The sequence below is a fragment of the Anas acuta genome, chromosome 3 (assembly GCF_963932015.1).
Source record: "Anas acuta chromosome 3, bAnaAcu1.1, whole genome shotgun sequence".
Classification (NCBI taxonomy): Eukaryota; Metazoa; Chordata; class Aves; order Anseriformes; family Anatidae; genus Anas; species Anas acuta.
In genome coordinates this window covers 316,521-332,500 of record NC_088981.1, presented here as the reverse complement: position 1 = coordinate 332,500, position 15,980 = coordinate 316,521, and the positions used below count along the sequence as shown (strand labels likewise).

Genomic DNA, 15,980 nt, shown 5'->3' with positions numbered 1-15,980 from the left:
TTTCTTTTCTAGCCTGGAAGCAAAATCATTGCATTTTAGCTTGTCCCAAGTTTTCCTTAAAAATACCAACAAGAAACAAACAAACCAAAAAGCAAACAAACAAACAAAAAAAACAGTCCTCCCTCAAAACTCCTCATCTATTAATACGCTTTTCTTACTTGCTCAACTTTCAAGTATTTTACAGTTATTTAATATACACTCTGCATTTTCAACCAGGAAATTGAATATTTCTTATTTGTTATACTGAACTTTTTCTAGGAACCTACAATGAAAGAAAAGGCATTTATAGCTTCAATAACAAGTTTCCAAACTACGAGACCTAATGACCCAGAGGAAAATACTGTAATGAAAAATTTATCCAGAAACATTTCTTTGTTGTCCAAAAAACTTCTCTAAAACTTAGCGAGCTTTCATTGTGACAGTCTCATTACTTCATCACATTTGCTTTTCAGGCAGTAAATTCACAGAAAGCACTTCCGGCACAATGCTTCAAATTGCTACAATTACTATAAAGAAAAAAATAATTATGACTCAAACTACTACCACTGATCCGGGGCACAATCAAATGCAAACACGTCCCCTATTCATTCATAAGTGAAGGGTTGAGACCAAAAACACAACTTCATGATGAAAACGCCCAAGTGGACTAAATAATTAAGCAAACAGGTACAACTTTGGGAATGAAAGGTTTGATTATAGAACTAACTACTTGGTGGTATCATCCTGACCATATATATCCAGTACCAGATTTGCCCTCCATGGAGCAACGCAGTGTCTCCACATATCACTCTTTTGTTCAAGTTGTCAATTATTTTTTTTTTTCCTATAAAGTTGGACTTTGCCATGGTAGAACTAACGTTGAATTTAAGTTCTCACCTCTTTATTTGGCAAGTTGAAGAGGAACTCTCTGCCAAAGCGTCCTGGTCTTCGTAAAGCAGGATCTATAGAATCCAGTCTGTTGGTAGCTCCGATTACCACGATCTCCCCTCTGTTATCTATGCCATCCATAAGCGTCAGAAGAGTTGAAACAATGGAACTAATAGAAAAATATAGTTTTTATTTACTGGTTCAGTAAATTTTGTTACATTCCACATGACTTTCTTGATGCCGGAACAACCTTCTTCCTAGTAGTCATTCAAAAGTGGGAAAAAAATAGTCTACCAAGTCGGGGTTTTTTTTGGTTTGATAATACATCTGCAGACTGGTAAGTCATCAAGCACTTCAAGACTGTTTGAAATAATCTCTACATTAATGGAAAAGGAGTACTGCACACTTCTGCTCAGGAAGAAAATCACAGAAAATGTCAACTTTGATTTTAGATGTTGAATTTCTTGCAGTGAGATCTTCTTCATCGCATGATTCTATTTGGATTTAAACCATATTATCTATGAAGAGACCAAGAGTAGGAAAAGAACAGCACAGAGTTCATCATGAAGCCCATCAGGAGCTCAAGTTTGTATTCTTTGTATTCAAGTTGATCCTTCTCTTGCTGGAAGGACCTGCTTTTTGACTCTCCTTCTCTTCACTAGGAGCATGTTCCCTCTTGCTTTGGTAATGCTCTTTCTCAGTGTTTTTAGTCTTGTCCTTTCTACCTTGGCATCTCTCTGCAATAGCTGAGGAGGAAAGCTTTTTAGAGCTACATTCAGTGTCACACTTGAGAGAGGAAGTTTGCCGCAATTTCTCACCAGGCTCAGAAGTCTCTTTGCCGTACAAAACATTTTCATTAGAAATGAGGTCACGTTCTTTTGATCTTCTTGGTTTCTCCTTGTCTCCACCGTCATCACATTGGTACTGTGCGAGGTATTCATCCTTCCCAGTGGATTTCGGAGGGTCCGCGACACTGCACAAAATAAAATCACATTTCTCACTTCTGCTGAAGGACGTGAAGATTAAGAGTAAAACCTTCCAAAGGCAAACAAAGAAACAAAAACCTCCGGACTACAGGAACACTCGCAGAGATATGCCATTTAGAAACCTCTCCTGTGATTAGGACACCTTCTCCAGCTCCCAGAGAAAGTGTTTTTTCCCCTCTTGCTTCTGAAGCCATTGCACTAAAAAAGCACACGCATCTGTCTCCCTCCACATGCTGCTGCTCTGAATAAGAGCCAGAAGATTCAAAACCACCCTATTTGGTCTCCCCACATAGCCGAAAAAAACACTAGTTGAAACAGAGTTTTCTACCTCTCTCCCACGAATTTACATTCACGTATCCTGTGACTGCAAAAATAGAAGGCGGGGCTCAGGAGGAACAGCCAGTGTTGGAAATGAAAAAAAGCAGCCTGTTTCTTCAGAGTCTTAAGCCTATTCTACTAGGAAAACAAAACAAAAAAAAACAAGAGGAGAGGAGAACAACAGCGGGAAATTTACCTATTCTCCAGGGGTTCAATTGCAAAGCCTCCTCTGGAGGATCAACAGCTGTGAATTCAGCGTGCTTAGGAGAAATCAGATCTATGTCTGAACCACAACTATTTCAGTAGTATCACTAACTTATGTTACTCTGAAGAAGCAGTCAGCACCGCTTCTATGTTAGGAAATAGCTGAACAGAGTCTGTTATTCACAGGAATTATTCAGGCAGGCTTCTTTAGGAAGGCTGGGTTTCACTAGAACACTACTAGCCTGTAAGCCTCATGGCATCACCTTCCATCTTGACTGCTAAACCTCCTTGCTCCCTACTATCTTCTTTGCCAAGATACAGCTGTCCACGTTTACTTTTCCTACTTGGCTGGACTGAATTTAAGAAGGGATCTTGCAAGTCTTCCTCTTGTTTGCCACTTAATTATCACACCAAATGAAAACTATTTGCCTTTCACCTCTTTATTTCAGGCATTCTTTCCTAGTGGTCATTTAAAAACGGAAAGAAAAAGTCCATCAACTTTTTTTTTAATATCCAGCAGACTGTTAAGTCACCAAGCACTTCAAGACTGTTGGAAATAATCTCTACATTAATAGAAAAGGAATTCCTCAAACACACTGCGGCCGCTTACCTTTAATACACTCGTTGGATGAGACGGAGCTGTATTTCTTGCTTTCGCCTGCACTGGAAGGCTTCCCTTCCTTGTGAGGTTGTTTACTGCTCTCACTTCTGCATTGCTCACATGAAGAGCCATCTGGAGGATGGGATTCTTCCTTCTTCTCCCGCGTTACCTTCCGGAAACGAGGATCTAAGTGTTCCAAGGAGCCTTTCACTTTCCTGCTGTTTCTCTTTTTTCTTCTTTTTCTTCTCCTTTTTCTTCTTGTTTTACGCTTGCGATTGGCATTGTCAAAGTGGAGCACACAGAAACACAAATCGTGAAGTCTGAAAGAAACATGCAAGTTTAAAAGAGAAAAAAAGATGTGGCACTTGTTGCCTATATGAAACTTTATTTATTTTACCACAGGTGATGATTTGCAGCATGTCAGCTATTTTGTGGTGCTTTGTGCACACGCAACTTACTTTAGATGTAGCAAACTTAAGCCCTCAGATTGGAGGACCATAGGTCCTGGTTTGTACACAGATCATTAACAATGGCTAGCTCTGGAATACGTGCAAGCAGAAAAAAACTTTTAACCTAATCCAGAATGGTGTACGGATGTGTTTCCAACTATGTGGTCCAAAGCTAGTGCTCTGACACAATTCAGCAATAGCTTTCCTATCTTCACTGATCAACCTAACAACATGATCCCCAGCCAGCTGATGCTATCTAAGTAACTTAGAAACTACCAAAAAAAAAAAAAAAAAGAAGAAGAAAAAAAGAGAAGAAAAAAAAAGGAGAAAAAAAAAAAAAAAAAAGAAGGAATACATGAGAAGCACCCAGAGAAGAATTAGGATAAAAAATGCGGAGTATGCTGGAATCCTTGCTTACTTGGAATCCTTCTCTCCATGTTTATCCTTAGACTTCTTTTTCTTCTAGAACTTGTGATATTTTTGCATTTTTTTCACCACCTAAAAGCTCCTTTTCTATCTTTCTGTCTTTCCTTTCTATTTCACTTTCACTACCTTCTGCATGGGTGTATTTTCTTTTTCTGTTTCCTTCTGTTTCATTTTTCTGGCGACAGTTCTCCAAATGAGCTGACACAGGTGGAAGCGCGTGTCTTTCAGGAGAATGTCTTCCAGAATGTTGCTGAGATAACGAGCAACAATGCAAGTCTCCTCGGGGTGTGCTAAAGCGACGTACATCTTCATCTCTCAAGAGGGAACCGTGAGGCCATCCACTTTTGTAATGATAATGCTTATGTGACCTGCCGTAGTAAGTTGCAGTCCATTTGTCAAAGGCTGCATCGCCGTGAGAGAACTTTCTCTCTCTACTGTCTCCTGTCGCATGAGGTGAATAGTAATCATTGGAATAGCTACATCTTTCCCATCTCCGTGCTTCATCTCGATAGTATCTTTCTTTGCTCCAACTTCTTTCCCCTTTGGATCGGTAATATCTATTGCTACCTTGTTCTGATCTTCCTCCGCTGCCAGATCTGTACTTTGAATATTTGACTGCTCTTCTGCCATTCTCAGGGCTGTTTCTTTCACCAGGGAAAGATCTGCACCTGCTTCCCTCCCAGTGCTCCTGCTTGTGATGCTTTCGCTCAACAACTTCCACGCTCTGAGAACACCTCCTCTTGCTGGAAGGACCTGCTTTTTGACTCTCCTTCTCTTCACTAGGAGCATGTTCCCTCTTGCTTTGGTAATGCTCTTTCTCAGTGTTTTTAGTCTTGTTCTTTCTACCTTGGCATCTCTCTGCAATAGCTGAGGAGGAAAGCTTTTTAGAGCTACATTCAGTGTCACACTTGAGAGAGGAAGTTTGCCGCAATTTCTCACCAGGCTCAGAAGTCTCTTTGCCGTACAAAACATTTTCATTAGAAATGAGGTCACGTTCTTTTGATCTTCTTGGTTTCTCCTTGTCTCCACCGTCATCACATTGGTACTGTGCGAGGTATTCATCCTTCCCAGTAGATTTCGGAGGGTCCGCGACACTGCACAAAATAAAATCACATTTCTCACTTCTGCTGAAGGACGTGAAGATTAACAGTAAAACCTTCCAAAGGCAAACAAAGAAACAAAAACCTCCGGACTACAGGAACACTCGCAGAGATATGCCATTTAGAAACCTCTCCTGCGATTAGGACACCTTCTCCAGCTCCCAGAGAAAGTGTTTTTTCCCCTCTTGCTTCTGAAGCCATTGCACTAAAAAAGCACACGCATCTGTCTCCCTCCACATGCTGCTCTGAGTAAAAAGGCATAGGGGCGAGCGGGGAACAGCCAGTGTTTCTCCAGACAGTGGAGAAAAATGGAAAAACATTCTATGAAGGAACACGAGTTCTCCTTGAGGCACCAACCTGCATCAGAGTGATATGCTCAGTGCTGATCAGTAGTTCTGTTCGTAACGCTGGACATACAGCATGGAATTGTACTAATTTAAATCCTTCCATTAAATACTATTAGTAGACAGATAAAATCGTAACGAACTTCCATAAGGTCTTGTCTTAATCAGACTGTGCTCATTTTACCTCGTTTCCTCTGACAAGCTGTTCAGCTGGCTGGCTGTGAGGGACTCCGTGATGACTTCTCGATTGACTGAAGGCATAGCTCCAGGCATCTGCAATCAAAACGCACAAGTCAGCAGACAAAAAAATACTATTTGTAGTAGTACTGAGGACTAGTCTTGTCAGAATTTCTCCATTAAATGGTAAGCAAGACCGTTTTGAGTTGTATGCATTATCTACACTTCAAAGATAACCCCAACTCACCTCCCAAAATCTACTTTATGAAACTTAGGAATTTTTATCTCAGCTGAGCTTAAGTTGACAAGTTCTAATGTAAGCTCAGGTCTGCAAATTCTAATGGGATAATACCACAAAGTCTTACAATCACATTTGTGCTGTGTTTTCTCAGTATTTCACCTGAATTAGGAACACAATAAACACTCCCGAATACATCATAGGTGAGAGATTCTCGATGGAGCAAATCTATGTTTCAAGCAATCCATTTGTTTTAGAAAAGAACATCTCAGAAGGTTTAACAGGTTCAACTCGGCAAGTGGAATCATCAAGTTTCAGTCCGTTTTCTTTCGATTCATTAACTAACCTAATAGCACCGTTTAGTGAATCGGTTTTTGGCAGCTCATGCTGGGATCTTCCTTCGTCAGCATTCTGACAGGAAGAACTGGAATGCTGCAATGTACGGACTACCTTTCCAACCAAAATTCCATTAGAGGACATTGCATTGCAATTCCTTTTAAATAAGCCCTTTGACTCCTCCTCAGATTTTCCTGAAGATTCTGCACCGTAAGGGACTGTGTTATCAGAGCTGAGTTTAGGATTTTCATTCACTGTTGGCTCCACAAAAATCTCATCAGAAACTTTTTTGCTTGTTTGCATTTGCTTCATTTGCATTACCGAATTTGTAATTGTGGATGAAGGAACAGCCTGGTAGAGATCTTCATCCTCCGCAGCACTGCTAAGACAGTCAGGCTGTGACACAGTCCGACGAGCAGGCAATTTATTGTGAATACTGGTGGTGATCTTCTGTTTTCTTGACGGATCAGTAATTGAAGGCCTGGTAATTGTCTGGTTTTGAACACAGGCCATCGGTGGTGCTGAAGATGGCCTTTTTAGGGTGACACCAGTGGTCTTTGCGTCCTCTTTTATGGATCCATTTCCATTTAAACGGCTTGAATTCTGTATTTAAAAAGAAGAAATGGCAAGATGGATTAACGCAAACACTGCATTTAACATTTTGAAACACAAAACTCTCCTACTGAGTATTTCTACAAATGGTCTTAACACCTACAAAGAAAAACACACTGCCCTTTAAAGATAAATGCAAGTCCAATAAGCGTATTCAATTCCTGCTTTTGGTTTACAGCCGATTGGAATCAAATTAACATCATCTTTGAAAACCAGCCAAACAACTTAACATTACCTGCTGCTATTCCCAAATATATTTATTTTCCCCTTTAAACATACCCTGAAAAGCCTGAAGTAATTGTTCTGGTGCTCAGGAATAAGACAATTAGTTTTCCCTGTCTTAGCTAAAGTGACGACGATAGGAAAAACAAGTCCTCTTTTAAATGATTCGAGGATTAGTACACTCTGCTTAAATTGTCAAAGAGCGTAGCTCTCTCTGCTTTAGAAAGCTGTCTTGGAGGTATAAAGTAATGGAGTCGCATGGCTGCACAATTTAGCAGTAACCACTGTTTGAATGACTCTGGCTGTAGCATGAAGGCTGTGAAGAAAGCTGCAGCATGGGAAGGAAAACAAAACTAAGATGCTGAAAACCAAACAAAAAACCCCACACCAAACCCCAAACCCACTAGCAGTTTGGTGCCGTTACCTGCCCTCCCACTTCCCTGAATTACCTTAACCATGTGAGGAAGAAGTCGTGGTCCCATAAATCCAGCCTGCTTACTATTAGCCCCCTGCTGACCAGGAGGGAATGAACAGGGATAAGATGGTGCTGGCAAGTAAAACGCACGTTCTCCAAGTGTCAAATCATAGCGCCTTCAGAAAAGAGCAGTGATCGTAGTTTAGTTTTTCTTTCAGCCTACTCTTGGATTAAATCCCATCCTATAATTTTAGAGGAACAGTTCATACGATATGGAAGCCTTCTCTACAGAAGGCTTCGCCAAGACTACAAACTGAAAAGGAGAGAACAGTCTTCCTACTAAGACTATCACTTTCAGAACAATAATTCATTCTTACACGACAGATGACCTTCATTTCTCTCCTTCTCTAAATTAGCCAGCTACAGGTAACACATAGATAGCAATTTACACAAGTGCTGCAGTTTCAGGCCAAGCAACAAAAGATAATAAATGACACAGAGAATTTCAGGTTAGACAGAACTGAATTAGACAAATAATAATCTTTCCCTGTGATAGCAAGAAAAACACTTGCAAAACAGAAAAATATCAGTAACAGGAAAGTAAATCTCTTCTGAACACATGTTAAGATTTGTTATTACCTGATATAAAAAAGTATGTAAGCTTGCTGACCAAGAACTCTCTTAATGTCAGTACGGACTACTTTAGCATCATTCATCTGATACCAAAGTCCATTACCAGCCTGCAAATAAAGACAACCATTTCTTTAGGTGAATTGCACGTGTTCCAAATGAAATCACGGATAGGAACAAAATACACACGTGTCAAATAAAAATATAATGAAATCTTTTTCCCTAGAAACAGTAGCTGCTAGTCACGCTTTCACTGGTTTGCCAGCACAACCTTTACCCTGTTAGAAATGCTGTTGACTTCTACCTTTACATAGCATATATAGTGTCCTGAGTGACAGCTGACACCGTGATGTACCAGCACCGCGTATAAGGCATAGAGAACTGGTTCTCCCATTGACTGTGACATGTAGGCTCTCAGGTCCAAATACTCCGGATATTTCACCTCCTAAAGAGAGACCAAGAAGATAGAAAAATTATCCCAGAGTACTTCGTGGACTAGCCAGAGAAAAACACTTCCAAAAAACACAGACTAGAATTTATTTCTAGAATATATTTCTAGAAGATATTTCTTGATTCACTACAAATAAGTCTTCCCATAAACAATGTTTAAGACTAGAAGTTGCAGAGAACTGTTTCCTGATGAATCAGCTTTCTCAGAGGAAAGCATATGCTTCTTGTCAAGCGGGAACTTTATTGATATTAAGAGAAAGAATAAGCCATAGTCGTTAGTCTACAATTACTGTCTGAAAATATAAACAACTTTCAGCTTTGGGGGATGTCCCATTACATGATGATATAGTTGCATTACAGTGGTAAATATACCTTGTTGATCTTTCCACCTGTGAAATCTGCAAATCTTTTCAGTGATATTGTGAGAACCTTGGAAGAACGGTGTATGGTAAATCTCTTGGATGCAGGAACCATCTTTTTACACCTTAAAAACAAGCAGAGATAACTGTTTGAAGGCATCTTCTTTTTTCGCCCCCAAAACAAACTCGTTTTAATGTCTCACGCACGCCTATGCTATTTGAATGACATTTACTTGCATAATAGGTTGGTCTTTTTTCTTTTCATAAACCCATGCACTGCGTGTCAGGTTTGTTAATACAGTGAAGAAGGGAAATTCTCCCAAAACCCCGGGCATAGCGGGAACAGGAATCTCTCACGAAAGGGTATTACCAGGTTGGATGGCAAGGTACCATTTCTTGGTCTACAAAAGTGGCTATTTGAACTCCAATCCTGGATACATTCTTTCAGCTTTCAAGGGAAATACAAATAATGAAAGTGGAACGAGAGAGCCTTGGTCCCCAGGACTAGAAATTGCAAATAATCTCCAACATAGGTCGTCTATCAACATCAAAAATACAACAGAAGCACATGGTCATTCTACAGGAGGGAGACATTTAACAGTAGGAAGTCTTCATGTACTGAGCTTGTCTGGAAAGACACTGAAACTGTCTGCCATCCTTTGAAACACAATAGTTCAGTTTGATACATTGCCCGCTCCAAGGTAGGACCTACAGTGTAAGCAGTGAAAATTAGCCACTAGCCCAGAGAACAACGGAAACTGGGCAGTTTACATCAAGAAAAGTACTGTCGAGAGCTAATAAATAGAAAGAACAAAAGTATCTCTTTTTGAATTCTGATGGCAAAATACGAGCCAGAGAATTGCAAACCCATAGGGAATGCCTCTGAACAAGACTTCCCCCCTCCAAAGAAACAAAAATCCAAGTGTTTTATAAACTTCCACAAAACTCGTAAGTAGATCCAAAGTTTAGAGGTAGTCCAACAGAGTCATGCAACATATAAAACTGACATCTAGGATTAAGACCTAATTCGTCAAAATCTTACTCGCTACATTTATAGCAATTCTCTCCACCCAGCTCTTCAGGTTTCACAAAGAGTTCCAGAGCTCTGGTAACAGATGAAACCGCCTAGAGGAGCGAGAAAGAAGAGCGTAAAGTCACCGTAAATTCAAAATTCCAGAGACGTACTAGTGGTTTATAAGAGAATCTTACTAACATACTCAAGCGATCTACTATGAGCACTGTGAAGAAGGAGGCAGAAAGAGCATGCTCAGCATTGACCTCACCTGGAAGTCATTTGACTTCGGAACAAATACTTTTCCAGTAGCCTAGACAGCATCTATAGTGTGCTTTGTCATCAATACTGGGGACAAATTCATCAGTCTAACAATTAGATGTACATTGGGGTAGAACAACAGAGAAGTATGACAGCATTATAATTTTTGCAGAAAGAGAATTCTTTCCCCTTAAACCCAATGCAAATGTGGAGACTATTTACATGGGTTCCACAGAAGGACAAAGTCCAATCCACTTCCTTAGCACCACCAAGCTCTTACGTTTTAACATTATATGTGGTTTGGTTTTTTAAGGTAAACAAGTTTAATTTAGAAAGTTATGCATGTACTTAAACATCATGAATTATATTTAGAAAACATCTTACCTTTATATCCAAAGTGATATCAAGAAATGCCTCATACGTATCCGAAACTGCTTTGCAATTCAAGCACTTCACTGGAAGCAAAATATAAATGCTTAACCTTATGTGAAGGAGACTAACTGTCCAAATTCAAGTTGTTGCCAGATACTACTTTAGACAAACTACAGACTGCTTTACTACCGACAAAAGACACAGATCAGTTCTAAGGACAGGAATATTTTTTAAAGTACCTCTCGATCTTAGAAATCCTCCAAATATTTGATGAATGATGGTGGTAGCTTGAGAAGATCTGTCCAATCTGGAAATAAATTATAATCAGACCTCAGAAGATTTAAGGCGCACAGTTAACTCTTCAAAGAGTTTTATGAAAACTAAGGATGATGTAGACTTTCGTTGCTGATTGTAAATAAGGCACTAAAAGGTGCTAGAGATCATTTTTGATAGTAAATAAAGGACTAGAAGGTGCTAGAGAATGTATGAAAGTGAACTTGTTTATGCTTACTCGGTGCTTCCATTCAAGCACGCTTCCTGCATAGCATCAACAGTATAGCGCAAGAACTCGTGTGCGTCTTCTTGACTGCCAAAACGGAAATGTTGTCCTATTCCTAAAGAAGAAGATGATAGTATTCACCTCATTTAAAAATGAAATCATTCTTGTATTTCTAAAATCTCTCTTCTTTCTAGTGTTAAAACCACTTATACACATCAAATAAGTATTTGAAGATTACAAGCTATCGAAAAGAAACACATCTGAAGCCACTTACGACTGAGATTACTGATAACATGCGTAGGCTCGATGGCATCAACAGTGCAACGCAGGGCCTGGTTAATGTGAGTCTCCATTGTGCACATCATGCAAAAATCTTGTTCACGACCTGAAGAGTGAAAGAAGAAAGCATCCCAGTCCAGCAAAATATCCAGAACTACAAACAAACATCTAAGTAAAATTTAAACTATAGATACCATATCCACTCTCCTTGCTACATTCTATTCTCCCAAGATGCCAATGTCCCAACAGTCTTGTAACATTTCATTTCACACAACTTTACAGAATAAAAATATCCACTAAGCCTGTATTCAAATGCATTTTGTGATGAGAAATCTAAAAGACTACTGCAAAGTCACATTTGTAAAGGCTGACAGGAATGTGAACTCCACAGGCTGAAAAACGTATTACTCTCTAAAATTACTACTAAATGCATTACTGTCCAATGCACTTCATTATTCCCACGAAGCAATAAATGATCCTTTAATAAATACATAAATAAATAAATAAATAAATTCATTCATTAAACAAACAGTGCATTAATTGCACTCCATATGCTATTCGGAGCCCACTGCTAATACAGTGCTCAAAGCCAGCTTCTACAGGTAAAATCAGGCAAATAAGCTTGTCTCAGAATCACTGCTGTTCTTTCACCTTCAGAGCTGTCCAACAGATTCGAAATACTCTTAGAAAGTACTCACATGACTGGCCGTGCTCGAGAGAAAGCATGTAATTGGCAAGTGGGGGTGTGTAGGTCAAACACTGTAGAGTAGCATTAAGAAAACATGTGTTGCCAAGATTGTACAGGCCAACTCCAACACTTTGTGTTTCTTGCCAATCCATACAAATCTTCTCAGGTGGAAAAAGAATGCTCTGTGGCGGAGCAATTCCATCATTAACGACTGCAAGAAAGTTAAATTTAAAAAGAGATTTTGTTTGTTTGTTTCTAAGGAAGGTATTTAAAAAAATACTATTCTGCAGGAGCACCTAGAGGAGCTAGCTACAATCCAAGCCAGAAAAAAATTATTGCAGACAGCTTTAATACCGCCAAATTCAAATTGGCTGGTCAACACAATGTTTCGGGGAAAAAAAAAACAAAAAACAGCTTTCGTCAACCATTTTAATTTTTCTAAGGCAAGGCTAACTGCCATTCTGTTTGTAGTACCTAATGCCAAGTTCCTCTCCATCTATAATCTTTAACCTGATTAACTCAACTACCGTTTTTTTCCTTATTATAACTTAAACCACAAGCTTAGACTTGAAATTATACGGAAAAAAGGTAAAAACTAGTAACTAGGAATGACGGTACCCCTACAGATACCAGATCTTTTCCTGAGCAATGTTATCATTCAAAAAACGTGTGAAAAATGGAAGCTGTGAATAGCAACAATCAAACACTTTTCTTTGCAAAACGGAAAAGACATGGATAAATCTGTGCATTACAAAAAGCTCCCCATATTTCTCTGTTGACTGTAAATATATCAAAATTAATTTCTGTAACATCAGTCACTTCAGTTGCCTTAGGGGATTCGCTTTTGAAGTCTTTGTTCACACTAGTCCCCTTCTCTATCAGTGCAACAAGTAAGAACTGCATTTTCTACTTCTGCTTTGAAGAAAATGGAGTCGGGATAAAGCTCACACTTACTTAGATCTCTTGGGGCAAAAGCCTTAGATTTTTCAGATGATCTACAGTAAATAGCACCTCCACGTCCTTGGGCCACAGAGACTTGGCTTGAATCTTCTGCAGGCGGTATCTGGCCCCAGTTTGCGGTGCGTGACATCAGTATTTTAGTACTTGGTTTCTTGGATTTGCCAGACCGCCTTGAAGAGGGCTTTTTAGACTTTGAAGATTTGGGCTTCTTAACTACGGTCATTGTTGACATCTGCGACAGAGACAGAAGTTCTGGTTGACGTAAGAATATCAAGAAGCATTCCAAGAAGAAAAGAGTAGCAGAAGTCCTGTCACTTAATCTCAAAGAAACAGCCTTAAGAACTAAATCGCTGGTATGAATGATTTAAAAAGAATCCCCAAACTAAACACACAAAGTGAAAATTTCCATCTAAACTCTATCGGTATTACTTTTAGCTTCTGCAGAACTAGTGGCTGATGCCATTTCTTTCACTTCCGTAGGATTTTAATCCATTACAACTCTGGAGTCTTTTTAATATAAAAATGTAGAAGACATTCTCTGAGGGGAATCAGTTATTTATTGATTTCCAGAGTTGCACAATTATCTGTTAATTATTACCTATGATCTAATAGATAATTGTTGCAATTATCTATTGCTGGCGTTAGTAATGGAACACTATTACTTCACTGCCTGCGTTTTTCTGTTTCGTGTGCACAAAGGTACCCAGAACTCACTGCTCCTTTTCTTCTGTCTTTCCAGGGATCGCCCTCTACCTCACTGTCTACTGCACCAATCATGAGGGGGTTGTTGTTATTCTATAATGAGCCTAGCTTTTAAATACACCTTTTCTGGGCGTCACTTTGTGATAGCAAGTTAATTTGTGAGGGCTCCTCAGTCTACATCATGTGGTCGCTTTTTCCAGGTGAAAAAGCGGAGCCGTAAGTGGCAGTACACTAAAGCCCTGGCATGTTGAGATCCAAGAAGAGAGATGTTTGGCCCTCCTTCTCACTCCTGGGAACCATATACCTCAAAACCCACAGAGGATGGGCTATATCTCAGAGAAATCTTGGGAAAGGAGAGCATGAAGAGCACGTTTGCAAATTTATTTCTCCCTGGGCTTCTTCTGCTTCTCCAAGAAATACGAGTTTGAATAGAACTTTGGCAGCAGTACTTCTGGTGTTTTACTCCTACCACATTTAAAACTCCTACAAAAAACTGAAACGTTAGACTAAAAAGCAGCTCTTTCCGTTCTGCTTTGTAAAGTTGCACGTTTTCCTCATGCAAAACAACAGGGCAATGTAAGCTAGAAACGGAAATGCTGAATATAAAACAAAACAAAACAAACCTCAGCCCTCCAGGACAAAAGCCAATAACTGATACAAAGTCCTTTTTAAAATGCTGATTAGGTTTCAAGGTGATACCTCTTTAAATAAGCATAATTGTGTGTCCGTAGGCAGAAGCATCCATGACAGGATGAACTTCTATACTTCATGTTTTGTTACTGTCTTACTGTAGCACACAGGGACTTGTTACCTATAGGGAAACCACTAACCTAATGGAGCGTTTAAAACATAAGCTAGTTTGTTATACCAAAATGACTGAGAGAACAAAGCATAAAGTGCTTTCAGATTTCTAGCACGCCTTGATTGCTATCCATTAAACTTCAGACACGTTAAACAAAACACAGTAAATAAGAAAACTCCTAGTCCCACAGCTGGCAAATTATGTGCAGAGGTTGTAACTAGAACTTTTTTCCCTTGACATTTTACATTTAAGATTGATTTTAAATCCATTCTATACACACTTTCCGTTCCTGAAAAAACAATACGCAAACCTGAAAAATGCATTTACACGAGAAATGAAGTCGTCCTTGTCCGACTGGAAGACTAAGGTGACAGCTCCTGGGCTCAGGGATTTTCAGATAAGCTCCGATCTTCACCAGTGACAGCTCCTTTTTTCGGATTGAAAGAGAAAATGTTTCAGCAACACACTGAAAACACACTTAAGGGACAAGAAACAAAATTAAGACTGTAGTGAGAAGGAGAAAAGAAAAACAATACTGGGGAAGAAAGGAAAAGGAAAAAGGAAAAAGGAAAAAGGAAAAAGGAAAAAGGAAAAAGGAAAAAGGAAAAAGGAAAAAAGGAAAAAGGAAAAAGGAAAAAGGAAAAAGGAAAAAGGAAAAAGGAAAAAGGAAAAAGGAAAAAGGAAAAAGGAAAAAGGAAAAAGGAAAAAGGAAAAAGGAAAAAGGAAAAAGGAAAAAGGAAAAAGGAAAAAACCCTTGATCTTTATACTGACCAACGAGATAAGCCTTACACATTTTTAAGTTTATTTTTGACAACTGATTGAGGCGCTACCAGGTATTAAGTACGATTCAAGAGCAAATATTAACACTAGAAAGAAGAAATCCGATCCACCACCACTGTTTCAAAATACATCCATTTCTAATGTGGAGATAACGTCTCTCTGACAAGGTAGTAGAAAAACTGTAAATACCGACAGAGCTTCCTCTCCCGATGTTCCATATACATACCGATGCTGTTCCTACACCTACGCTCTGAGCATAAATTTATGTTGACATGAGTATCGGGTGTTACTCCTCTCTTTGTTTGCCTTGAGAGACACACCTCTTGTCCACTGAAAAGTAAACTCAAGATTCCAGATCAGTTAAGACAGTTGCTATCCCCCCATTCAGAGTTCTGCAGCAGCACTGTTCAGATGTGTTTAGCAGTCTCTTTAGAAAACGTTATCACTTAGGACCTGCTTCTCAGTAGGTACACGTTTGGCCTCCGCTTAGCAGAGAGTCAATCCCAGCTTAAGCTTTCGTACAAGAGCCCCTTCACGAAACGGACTTGGACCCTGACATAACCGAGCTTAACCTTTAACCTTGAAGCTTCCTTAAAGAAGGAAGCAGCACCCAGGCCAGGAAATAGAAATTAATCGTCACTTTACCCTGAAATGCAGTGAGCTATTCTGTGCTGGCAGGATTGCTGCCGGGCTGGCCGACGAGTCGGCGGGCAGCTCCCCGGGGCCACAGGGCCTGTCACAGGGAGCCGCCGGAGGTCTCCAAGGTCCGGGAACAGCGGCAACAGCGGCAACAGCGAGGACAGAGGGGACAGCAGCAACAGCAGCAGCCACCTCAGCCAGGGCCGTCTCCACAACCGCCACAACGGCCTCGGAATGCTGCCGAACTCGGAG

At 39.8% G+C, this 15,980-nt stretch overlaps 1 protein-coding gene across 1 annotated transcript; it reads right to left on the bottom strand.

Annotated features, from left to right (window-relative positions):
- Window positions 1-1,424: 1,424 nt before the first annotated feature.
- Window positions 1,425-15,656, bottom strand: LOC137852922 (ubiquitin carboxyl-terminal hydrolase 42-like). Its single transcript, XM_068675077.1, is given in 18 exon segments — window positions 1,425-1,840; window positions 2,986-3,296; window positions 3,844-3,914; window positions 3,916-4,945; window positions 5,480-5,568; window positions 6,368-6,655; window positions 7,330-7,471; window positions 7,935-8,035; window positions 8,230-8,370; window positions 8,748-8,859; window positions 9,777-9,859; window positions 10,392-10,462; window positions 10,619-10,686; window positions 10,891-10,993; window positions 11,153-11,263; window positions 11,856-12,056; window positions 12,800-13,037; window positions 14,637-15,656. Coding segments are annotated over 17 exon segments (3,531 nt in total). The 5' UTR covers window positions 14,637-15,656; the 3' UTR covers window positions 1,425-1,469.
- Window positions 15,657-15,980: the final 324 nt, after the last annotated feature.